At 37.3% G+C, this 12,433-nt stretch overlaps 1 protein-coding gene and 1 non-coding gene across 2 annotated transcripts in view; one reads left to right on the top strand and one right to left on the bottom strand.

The window, feature by feature from the left end:
• Positions 1 to 1,696, top strand: part of LOC107490028 (lupeol synthase-like) — a 56,399-nt gene extending 54,703 nt beyond the window's left edge. The window contains exons 19-20 of the mRNA XM_052261789.1: positions 822 to 1,013; positions 1,310 to 1,696. Of these exons, the coding sequence (XP_052117749.1) occupies positions 822 to 1,013; positions 1,310 to 1,696 (579 nt within the window). The remainder of the gene's footprint in view (positions 1 to 821; positions 1,014 to 1,309) is intronic.
• Positions 1,697 to 8,375: 6,679 nt separating this feature from the next.
• LOC127747882 (small nucleolar RNA R71) lies at positions 8,376 to 8,483 on the bottom strand. Its single transcript, XR_008009829.1, has one exon. It is a non-coding gene; the product is annotated as a small nucleolar RNA R71 (small nucleolar RNA).
• Between the last annotated feature and the right edge of the window lie 3,950 nt (positions 8,484 to 12,433).

The raw sequence follows: 12,433 nt of genomic DNA on the forward strand, positions 1-12,433 counted from the left end.
GAAAATCCATGTCACTGGGTGCATGTTGATGTTAAAACTCGTGCTTGTGCTTACTATGATAACGACTCACTGCTCGAGCTTAAAGCTCTGAAATTGATCAAAGAGGGTTCGCCTATTGGCGTCGAACTTCTCCTTTGTGGTAGTGAGGAGAGGGTTTGTGAGAGGAGGGGGGATTGGGCTTTCTTCTATGTGTATACCCTTTGTTTTACAGAACTCTATTTGAAATTTTCTTTTTCTGACTTTGAGTGCAAGGTTCTAACGCAATTGAACTGTGCCCCTCGCAGTTACACCCAAACTTGTGGGCGTTTTAGTGGGCTTTTGAATGTTTGATGTCTTTTCTGGAGTGTTTTACATCTTTGAATATTTTCTTTTCTTTATTTCAATCTAAGGGGGTGCGAAAAGGTTTGTGGGTTTACCTTAGCAGCTTCCCTGGTCATTCCATTTTTTTGCATTATAAATCTTATTTTAAGAGTTTTAAATTTATGTTTGTGAAAGTTTGGTCATTAGAGACAGAATGCCCTTTCTATTTGGATAGTAAATTGATAGAGAGATTTTTTCTGTATTGGTACTTGGAACCAATGCAAATTCTTGAGGCTATAGAGAGAAGTGAAGAGAAAAATATGTTTTTAGACTTTTTGATAGAGTGTTTCACAGTTGGTGAATGTTTATCCATTCCAAAATTATTGAATTTTGAGAAAGAAAATGAAAAAAGGGTTTGAAAGCTTATATAGGTAATGTGTTTTCGTGTCTTTTTAATTGGTTGGTTGCTAAATGTTAACATAACACTATTTTTGTTTGTAACTGGAAAGGTTCCTAACTAGACAACTTCTCGGCTTCAGTCTTTTCTGAAGAAGAAAGGCGAGAAAGACAGTAGTGGTTTGGGGTTAGTGAAGAAGGCTTGTGGGGACATTGCCCACTCTAGTACTCGATCTCATCCTTCTCCAAAAAGAAAAAGGGTTGAATCACAGAAGTCACTGGAGGTGCTTTTCGAAGAGGACAAGGGTGATATGTCGGTATTTGAGAGGTAGAAAAACTTCATGGGTTTTTGGAGGGGGTGAATCCTCAATCCCTTTGGAGTGAGCAATATCCCATCTCCGAGCTGGCTGATAGAGTTTCTCAGTACCTTGGAGATATGAGGCTAACTCGTCGTACGGGTGTGGAAGGGATGGAAAAGTTTATTTAGGTTGGTATACTATCGTCACTATTTGGGTTGTGTTTGCTTGTATGTATGCTTTCTTATTTCTCTATTTTTGTTGTAAATTGCAGCTTCTCGTTTGTTATGTATTGGTCGTGCTACTGAGTTGCTAAGGGTAGAGCAGCATGTTGTTGCCGAAAAGTTGTGGGTTTGGAGCGATCTGTCAAAGAGAAGGAAAACATCATCATTGATGTGACTTGTAAGATGAAAGATAAGGAGGAGGAGGTTGCTAAGTTTCAGGATCAGATCCGCCTTCTACAAAATCAAATTAAAGAAAATGACAAGACCAAAGGTGAAATGCCTGCCCATGTTCATGAATTAGAAAATGATGTTCTAGAAATGTTTGTTGCCGGTTTTGACCAAGGTGTGAGTCAGGTTTTCGTGTTTGCGCCCAAGTTTGACGTCGGAAAACTCGATGTGACAAAATTTGTGGTGAATGGCGAGCTCGATGACGGTGAGGCGGGTGAAGAGCATGACGAGAACGTACCCTCTCCCCTCTGATAAAGATTAAGTAATATGTTTATGAATATTTTTTGGTATTTTTATATTTTGACTTTGGTTTGGTGACCGATCTAGTATCGATATGTTGTTGAACTGATTTTCCGACATTTGATGTCGGTTTAGACTTAGAATATTCTGAATGTTTAATATTTGTTGTATCAACAAGTGCGCTGGGTCATACCAAGTAGTACCTCAAGTGAATGAAGGTCGATCCCACAAGGATTAATGGACTAAGCAACAATGATTGAGTGATTTACTTAGTTGGACAAACAGAAAATGGTTTTTTGAGGGTTCAAAAGCATTAATAGTAAATTCAGAAGATTAGAATGCAAGCAGTAAATTGATAAGAATAATATATGGAAAAAACAGTTAAGGTTTCAGAGATATCTATCTTCCAGATTGATTTTTCTTACAAACTATTTTAATCATGCAAGATTCAATTCATGACAAACTATATTTGACTAAACCCTAATTTCTTAGACCTTTTTAGTCTCCTCTAACCTTCATCAACCGCCAATTCTTTGGTCACTTGATTCCAATTAGAGGGTTAAGTTCAATTCTAGTTTATATGCCACAGAAACCCTAATTACCCAAATATAATAGGATTATATGTCACGTATCCCGTTAAGTCCAAATAATTAGAAATTTAGGAGAAATTATTTTCAAGCTGTTGTTCAAGTAAAGAGCTTTTTCAAGTTATACAAGAACTCAATTAGAACAAGGGTCATACTTCCGTTCCACCCAGATTCATAAGATAAAGAGCGAAAATAATTCTTGAAATAGAAACCAGTACACGAATTAAAATAGAAAAATAATAGTATCAATCCATACAATAGACAGAGCTCCTAACATTAATAGTGAAGGTTTATTTGCTCATGGTTCAGAGAGAAAATTAGGATTCAGAAAAATGGTAACTTGGGAATGAGGAAGAAGAGAAGAAAAGAGCCCGAATGGCTAATTCTTTTCCCTTTTATATCTAATCCTAATTAATGAAAAAAACATATTTTCTAAAACTGAATAATATCTCTTCCTATTTATAAATAAAATAAAAGTTTAATAAAAAATAAATTAACATCTCGTGCAGGCCTGGAGGATCGAATGAGGACCACTTGGTTTATTAAAGGTGGCGCCAAACTTGAGCTAAACCAAGTTTGGCGCCGTCACACCCGTATGCATTCTTCAAGTCTTCTTAGTTGGCGCCAAACTTGAGGTATCTCAAGTTTGGCGCCGCTTGAATGCCATATACTTCATGGAGTAGGTGAGTGTGGAGAATCCCAAGTTTGGCGCCGTTGTGTCCGAGAGCAATGGGAGTTTGAAGCACTCCTGGTGCCAAACTTGGATTGCCACCTCCTTATTCTGCTGTGGCTTCGTTTCTTTATGTAAACTCTGTCAAATTCGTCTAAAATGCTACCTGAAATAAACAGAATTGCACACAACTCAAAGTAGCATTTATAGTGGCTAAAAGATATTTAAAGCTTGATTAAATTTAACGATTCAAATGCAAATTCACTAGGAAAAGATAGAAAAGATGCTCATACATCAGTATCCAAACTTTTTTATTTGCGTTGATTTGAATGGAATGATCTTAGTAGATAGACTAATGTAAAAAAGAATTGGGAGAAAATAATATGTTTCATTGTAATATGGAAAAAATTTCCAATTTGAAAGGTGTGGAGTGGTCGGCCTCGTTAAAACCTATCTGAGTAAAACCCTCCTTAGGAAAAAAAATCTGTGATCAGGAAAAAGAGTACCTGCCCACTCCAACTTTACAATGAAAAATTAACCATAATAGAACTTTAAAGATGAAATGTTCCAAGTGTTGGGTAAAGTCGTCCTGTCTAAGGTTTCTAGGCAATAAGCCCCCTTTCCGATGACTTTAGAGACTCAGAAAGGTCCTTCCCATGTTGCTGCTAATTTTCCATGTCCTATGGGTTTTCGAACTTCTTCTATTTGTCTTAGCACTAGATCTCCTTGTTGTAGTACCCTTGGTTGTACTTTTTTGTTGTACTTCTTTTGCATGTTGGCTAATTGCATGGACTTATGTCAAATTTTGACTAGGCATCGTTCTTCATTTATTGTGTCGAGTTCGACTGATCTTGCTTCCATATTGGCATCTTCGTCAAAGTACTTCGTCCGAGTTGAGTCTTGACCGACTTCTATCGGAATCATAGAGTTCATGCCGTATACTAACCGGAACAGGGTTTCATTAGTTGTGGATTGTGGTGTCATATTGTAGCTCCCCTGTATTTCTAGTGTTAGCTCGGCCCAACATCCCTTTTCATCTGTTAATTTTTTCTTTAATGCCTACAATATGATCTTATTAGCTGCCTCTTCGAGCCCGTTACTTTGCGGGTGTTCGACAGAGGAAAAATGATGCTTAATGTGAAGGTCAGTTAAAAATGATGCAATTTTCTTATCAATGAATTGTGGACCATTATCAAAAATAATCTCTCAAGGCAGACCATATCTACATATGATGGATTTCCAAATAAAACTGCATACCTTGTCCAAGGTTATTTTTGCAAGTGGATGTGCATCTATCCACTTAGTAAAATAATCAATTGCTACTAACAAAAATTTTACCTGTCCTGGTGATATTGGGAAAGGTACTAGAATATCCAACCTCCATTTGTAAAAGGGCCAGTGATGAGCGGATAATTGATACGTTTTTTGGCATTATTTTTAGGTAATTTTTAGTAGGATATAGTTACTTTTAGGGATGTTTTCATTGGTTTTTATGCTAAATTCATATTTCTGGACTTTACTATGAGTTTGTGTGTTTTTCTGTGATTTCAGGTATTTTCTGGCTGAAATTGAGGGACCTAAGCAAAACTCTGATATGAAAGCTGACAAAGGGCTGCTGATGCTGTTGGATTCTGACTTCCCTGCACTCGAAATGGATTTTCTGGAGCTATAGAACTCCAAATGGCGCGCTCTCAACGGAGTTGGAAAGTAGACAACCAGAGCTTTCCAGCAATATGTAATAGTGCATACTTTATTCGTGATTAGATGACGTAAACTGGCGCTCAACGCCAGTTCCATGCTGCATTCTGGAGTCAAACGCCAGAAACACGTCACGAACCAGAGTTGAACGCCAAAAACACATTACAACTTGGCGTTCAACTCCAAAAGAAGCGTCTGCACATGTAAAGCTCAAGCTCAGCCCAAGCACACACCAAGTGGGCCCCGAAAGTGGATTTCTCTATCAATTACTTATTTCTGTAAACCCTAGTAGCTAGTCTAGTATAAATAGGACATTTTACTATTGTATTAGACATCTTTGGTCTCGATTTTATTCCATTATTTATCTTAGGAGACTATTGATCACGTTCATGGGGGCTGGCCATTCGGCCATGCCTGGACCATCATCACTTATGTATTTTCAATGGTGGAGTTTCTACACACCATAGATTAAGGGTGTGGAGCTCTGCTGTACCTCAAGTTTTAATGCAATTACTACTATTTTCTATTCAATTCAGTTTATTCCTGTTCTAAGATATTCGTTGTACTTCACCATGACGAATGTGATGATCCGTGACACTCATCATCATTCTCACCTATGAATGCGTGACTGACAACCACTTCCGTTCTACCTTAGACTGGACGCATATCTCTTGGATTCCTCAATCAGAATCTTCGTGGTATAAGCTAGAATTGATGGCGGCATTCATGAGAATCCGGAAAGTATAAACCTTGTCTGTGGTATTCCGAGTAGGATTCAGGGATTAAATGACTGTGACGAGCTTCAAACTCGCGATTGTTGGGCGTGATGACAAACGCAAAAGAATCAATGGATTCTATTCCGACATGATCGAGAACCGACAGATGATTAGCCGTGCCGTGACAGAGCATTTGGACCTTTTTCACTGAGAGGATGGGATGTAGCCATTGACAACGGTGATGCCCTATATACAGCTTGCCATAGAAATGAGTAAAAAGGATTGGATGAAGGCAGTAGGAAAGCAGAGATTCAAAAGGAGCACAGCATCTTCATATGCCTTTCTGAAATTCTCACTAATGATTTACATAAGTATTTCTATCTTTATTTTCTGTTTATTTATTATTATTATTATTCGAAAACTCCATAATCATTTATTGTCCGCCTAACTGAGATTTACAAGATGACCATAGCTTGCTTCATACCACAATCTCTGTGGGATCGACCCTTACTCACGTAAGGTTTATTACTTGGACGACCCAGTGCCCTTGCTGGTTAGTTGTGCAAAGTTGTGAAGTTATGTTTGGACCATGGTATCATGCATCAAGTTTTTGGCGCCATTACCAGGGAGAGAACGAACATGAATGCCATTATCAGAAATCACAATTTTGCCTACCAAGTTTTTGGTGCCGTTGCCGGGGATTGTTCGAGTTTGGACAACTGACGGTTCATCTTGTTGCTCAGATTAGGTAATTTTCTTTTCAAAAACTTTTTTTTCAAAAATTTATCCCTATTTTCAAAATAAATAAATAAATAAATAAATAAATAAATTATTCTATGACTTCAGAATTTTTAAGAATGGATTCTAGAGTTTCATGTAACAAGTTGAAGCCTGGCTGGCTGTAAAGCCATATCCAAATTCTTTTGGATTGAGGCTTCCACCTGTCAACATAAAAGGCATGTATATAGAGTTGGATGAAGTATCAGTTGTTGCATGCCTGATTTATATCCTAAAGCTGGCTGGCTATTAAGCCATGTCCAACCCTTGGATTGGAGCTTTAGGCTAACATTGAAAGATTCATGGAATTCTTCTTAAAAATTTTTGAAATTCTTATTTTCTTTTTCCTATATGTTTTTCGAAAAAAATAATTAAAAAAATACAAAAAAATCATAAAAACATAAAAACCAAAAATATTTTGTGATTCTTGTTTGAGTCTTGTGTCATGTTTTAAGTTTGGTGTCAATTGCATATTCATCTTGTTCTTGCATTTTTTTGAAAATTCATGCATTCATAGTGTTCTTCATGATCTTCAAGTTGTTCTTGGTAAGTCTTCTTGTTTGATCTTTAAATTTTCTTGTTTTGTGTTGTATGATGTTTTTCATGTACATTTTTACATTCATAGTGTCTAAACACGAAAGATTTCTAAGTTTGGTGTCTTGCATGTTTTCTTTGCATCAAAAGTTTTTCAAAAATATGTTCTTGATATTCATCATGATCTTCAAAGTGTTCTTGGTGTTCATCTTGACATTCATAGTGTTCTTGCATGCATCATTGGTTTTGATCCAAAAATTTCATGTTTTGGGTCATTTTTATGTTTTTTCCTATCATCATTAAAAATTCAAAAATAAAAATATATCTTTTCTCTATTTCTCTCAAAATTTCAAGAGTTTGAGTTGACTTAGTCAAAATTTTTTAAAACTTAGCTATTTCTTATAAGTCAAGTCAAATTTTCAATTTTAAAAATCTTATCTTTTCAAAAACTTTTTCAAAAATATTTTTCAAAATCTTCTTCTTAATTTTATTTCAAATTTTCGGAACTTAACTAACAAGTAATGTGATTGATTCAAAAATTTGAAGTGTTACTTTCTTGTTAAAAAAGGTTCAATCTTTAAATTCTAGAATCATATCTTTTAGTTTCTTGTTAGTCAAGTAATCAATTTTAATTTTAAAAATTAAATCTTTTTCAAAATATCTTTTTCAATCATATCTTTTTAAAATATCTTTTTCAAAAATTCAACTTCAAAATATCTTCCAACTTCTTATCTTTTCAAAATTAAATTTCAAATCTTTTTCAACTAACTAGTTGACTTTTTGTTTTGTTTTAACTATATTTTATCTTTTTCAAAACCACCTAACTACTTTCCTCTCCCTAATTTTCGAAAATTACCTCCCTCTTTTTCAAAATTCTTTTAATTAACTAATTGTTTTAAATTTTAATATTAATTTTATTTCTTCTCTTAATTTTCGAAAATCACTAACTCTTTTTCAAAATTTATTTTCGAATTTCTCCTTCTCTCATCCTATTCTATTTATTTATTTATTTACTAACACTTCTCTTCATCTCAAGAATCTGAACTTATCTTCACCCTTGTGTTTGGATTCTTACCTTTTCCTTCTTCTATTCCCTTCTTCTTCTACTAACATAAAGGAATCTCTCTACTGTGGTAAAGAGGATTCCTATTATTATTTTCTGTTCCCTTCTTTTTTATATGAGCAGGAGCAAGGACAAGAATATTCATGTTGAAGCAGATCCTGAACCTGAAAGGACTCTGAAGAGGAAACTAAGAGAAGCTAAATTACAACAGTTCAGAGACAACCTTAGAGAAACTTTCGAAAAAGAAGAGGAGATGGCAGCCGAAAATAATAATGCAAGGAGGATGCTTGGTGATTACACTACACCTACTTCCAAGTTTGATGGAAGAAGCATCTCAATCCCTGCCATTGGAGCAAACAATTTTGAGCTAAAACCTCAACTAGTTGCTCTACTGCAACAGAACTACAAGTTCTATGGACTTCCATCAGAAGATTCCTACCAGTTTTTAACTGAGTTCTTGCAGATCTGTGAGACTGTTAAGACTAATGGAGTAGATCCTGAAGTCTACAGGCTCATGCTTTTCCCTTTTGCTGTAAGAGACAGAGCTAGAATATGGTTGGATTCCCAACCTAAAGATAGCCTGAACTCTTGGGATAAGCTGGTCGCGGCCTTCTTGGCTAAGTTCTTTCCTCCTCAAAAGCTGAGCAAGCTTAGAGTGGATGTTCAGACCTTTAAACAAAAAGATGGTGAATCCCTCTATGAAGCTTGGGAAAGATACAAGCAGATGACCAAAAGGTGTCCTTTTGACATGCTTTCAGAGTGGACCATTTTGGATATATTCTATTATGGTCTATCTGAATTCTCTAAGATGTCACTGGACTATTCTGTAGGTGGATCCATTCACCTAAAGAAAATGCCTGCAGAAGCTCATGAACTCATTGACATGGTTGCAAATAACCAATTCATGTATACTTCTGAGAGGAATTCCGTGAGTAATGGGATGCCTCAAAGGAAGGGAGTTCTTGAAATTGATGCTCTGAATACCATATTGGCTCAGAACAAAATGTTGACTCAGCAAGTCAACATGATTTCTCAAAGTCTGAATGGATGGCAAAATGCATCCAACAGTACTAAAGAGGCCTCTCCTGAAGAACAAGCTTATGATCTTGAAAACTATGCAATAGCAGAGGTAAATTATATGGGTGAACCTTATGAAAACACCTATAATTCATCATGGAGAAATCATCCAAATTTCTCATAGAAGGATCAACAAAAGTCTCAACAAGGCTTTAATAATGGTGAAAGAAATAGGCTCAGCAACAGCAAGCCTTATCCATCATTTCTTAGCAATAGACAGAGAATTCTGAGTAAAGCACTTCTAATTTAGCAAACTTAGTCTCTGATCTGTCTAAGGCCACTTTAAGTTTCATGAGTGAAACAAGGTCTTCCATTAGAAATTTGGAGGCACAAGTGGGCCAGTTGAGTAAGAAAGTCATTGAAACTCCTCCTAGTACTCTCTCAAGCAATACTGAAGAGAATCTAAAAAGAGAGTGCAAGGCCATTGATATAATCAAAATGGCCGAACCTAGAGAGGAAGGGGAGGACGTGAATCTCAATGAGGAAAACCTCATGGGACGTCTCCCAGGCAAGAAGGAGTTCCTTATTGAGGACCTGAAGGAATCTGAGGCTCATATAGAGACCATAAAGATCCCATTAAATCTCCTTCTACCATTCATGAGCTCTGAAGACTATTCTTTCTCTGAAGAGGATGAAAATGTAACTGGAGAGCAAGTTGCTCAATATCTAGGAGCCATCATGAAGCTGAATGCCAAATTGTTTGGTAATGAGACTTGGGAAGATGAACCTCCCTTGCTCATTAATGAACTAAATACATGGATTCAGCAAACATTACCTCAAAAGAGACAAGATCCTGGCAATTTCCTAATACCATGTACCATAGGCACCATGACCTTTGAGAAGGCTCTGTGTGACCTAGGGTCAGGCATAAATCTTATGTCACTCCCTGTAATGAAGAAGTTGGGGATCTTTGAGGTACAGCCTGTCATATTCTCATTATAAATGGCAGACAAGTCAGCAAGACAAGCTTATGGATTGGTATAGGACGTGTTGGTAAAGGTTGAAGGCCTTTACATCCCTGCTGATTTCATAATCTTAGACACTAGGAAGGAGGAGAATGAATGCATCATCCTTGGAAGACCTTTCCTAGCCACAACAGGAGCTGTGATTGATGTTGACAGAGGAGAATTAGTCCTTCAATTGAATGGGGACTACCTTGTGTTTAAAACCCAAGGGTGTTCCTCTTCAATCATGGAGAGGAAGCATGAAAAGCTTCTCTCAGTGCAGAGTCAAACAAAGCCCTCACAATCAAACTCTGAGTTTGGTGTTGGGAGGCTACAACCAAACTCTAAGTTTGGTGTTGAATCCCCTCATCCAAACTCTAAGTTTGATTGTGGGAGTATACAACATTGACCTGATCACCTGTGAGGCTCCATGAGAGCCCACTGTCAAGCTAGTGACATTAAAGGAGCGCTTATTGGGAGGCAACCCAATTTTTATTTATCTAATTTTATTTTTATTTTATTTCTTCTTTATGTTTTATTAGGTTCATGATCATGTGGAGTTACAAAATAAATACTAAAATTAAAAACAGAATAAAAAACAGCAAAAGAAAAAGCACACCCTGGAGAAAGAGCTTACTAGCGTTTAAACGCCAGTAAGGAGCATCTGGCTGGCGTTCAACGCCAGAACAGAGCATGGATCTGGCGTTAAACGCCAGAAACAAGCAACATCCTGGCGTTTAAACGCCAGGAATACACCCTGAGGAGAGCTGGCACTGAACGCCAGAAACAAGCATGGAACTGGCGTTCAACGCCAGAAACATGCTTCAGATGGGCGTTGAACGCCCAAAACAAGCATAAAGCTGGCGTTCAACGCCAGAAACAAGAATCAATCTGGCGTTGAATGCCAGGATTGCAGCAAAGGGCGTTTTACACGCCTCATTGGTGCAGGGATGTAAATCCTTGACACCTCAGGATATGTGGACCCCACAGGATCATCTCAGGATCTGTAGACTCCACAGGATCCCCACCTACCTCAACTCACCCTCTCTCTCTCTCTCTCTCTCTCTCTCTCTCTCTCTCTTTTTCACACAACCCAATAAACACTCTTCCCCAAAACCCTTCACCAATCACCTCAATTTCTCTTCCCCATCACCTCTTCACCACTCATATCCATCCACTCTTCCCCAAAAACCCCACCTACCTTTAATATTAAAAATCTCTTTCCCACCCAAACCCTCCCTAAATAGCCGAACCTACTCCCTCTCCCTTCACTATATAAACCCCTCTATCCTTCTTCATTTTCACAAACCACAACCCTCTCTTCTTCACCTTGGCCGAAACCACACACTTCTCCCTTTCCTCCATATTTTCTTCTTCTTCTTCTTCTTCTTCTTCTTCTTCTTTCTTCTCCTGCTCAAGGGCGATCAATATTCTAAGTTTGGTGTGGTAAAAGCATAGCTTTTTTTGTTTTTCCATAACCATTGATGGTACCTAAGGCCGGAGAAACCTCTAGAAAAGGGAAAGGAAAGACAAAAGCTTCCACCTCCGAGTCATGGGAGATGGAGAGATTCATCTCCAAAGCCCATCAAGACCACTTCTATGAAGTTATGGCCAAGAAGAAGGTGATCCCCGAGGTCCCTTTCAAGCTCAAGAAAAATGAGTATCCGGAGATCTGACATGAGATCCAAAGAAGAGGTTGGGAAGTTCTGACCAACCCCATTCAACAAGTCGGAATCTTAATGGTTCAAGAGTTCTATGCCAATGCATGGATCACTAGGAACCATGATCAAAGTGTGAACCCGAATCCAAAGAATTATCTTACAATGGTTTGGGGGAAATACTTAGATTTTAGTCCAAAAAATGTAAGGTTGGCGTTCAACTTGCCCTTGATGCAAGGAGATGCACGCCCCTACACTAGAAGGGTCAACTTTGATCAAAGGTTGGACCAAGTTCTTATGGACATATGTGTGGAAGGAGCTCAATGGAAAAGAGACTCCAAAGGCAAGGAAGAGACATAGAAGAGCTAAAGGACATCATTGGTTCTTCAAGAAGAAAGCGCCACCATCACTGAGGTGGACTCATTCCTTGTTATTATTTCTCTGTTTTTTGGTTTTTATGCTATATGTTTGTTTATGTTTTGTGTCTCTACTTCATGATCATTAGTATGTAGTAACTATGTCTTAAGGCTATAAATAATTCCATGAATCCTTCACCTCTCTTAAATGAAAAATGTTTCTAATTTAAAAGAACAAGAAGTACATAAGTTTCGAATTTATCCTTGAATTTAGTTTAATTATATTGATGTGGTAACAATACTTTTTATTTTCTGAATGAATGCTTGAACAGTGCATATTTTTTATCTTGTTGTTTATGAATGTTAAAATTGTTGGCTCTTAAAAGAATGATGAACAAAGAGAAATGTTACTGATAATCTGAAAAATCATAAATTTGATTCTTGAAGCAAGAAAAAGCAGTGAAAAAGCAAAAGCTTGCAAAAAAAATATAAAAAAAGGAAGAAGAAAAAGCCAATAGCCCTTAAAACCAAAAGGCAAGGGTAAAAAGGATCCAAGGCTTTGAGCATCAATGGATAGGAAGGCCCAAGGAAATAAATCCAGGCCTAAGCGGCTAAATCAAGCTGTCCTTAACCATGTGCTTGTGGCATGCAGGTCCAAGTGAAAAGCTT

The sequence above is a fragment of the Arachis duranensis genome, chromosome 5, assembly GCF_000817695.3.
Source record: "Arachis duranensis cultivar V14167 chromosome 5, aradu.V14167.gnm2.J7QH, whole genome shotgun sequence".
NCBI lineage: Eukaryota > Viridiplantae > Streptophyta > Magnoliopsida > Fabales > Fabaceae > Arachis > Arachis duranensis.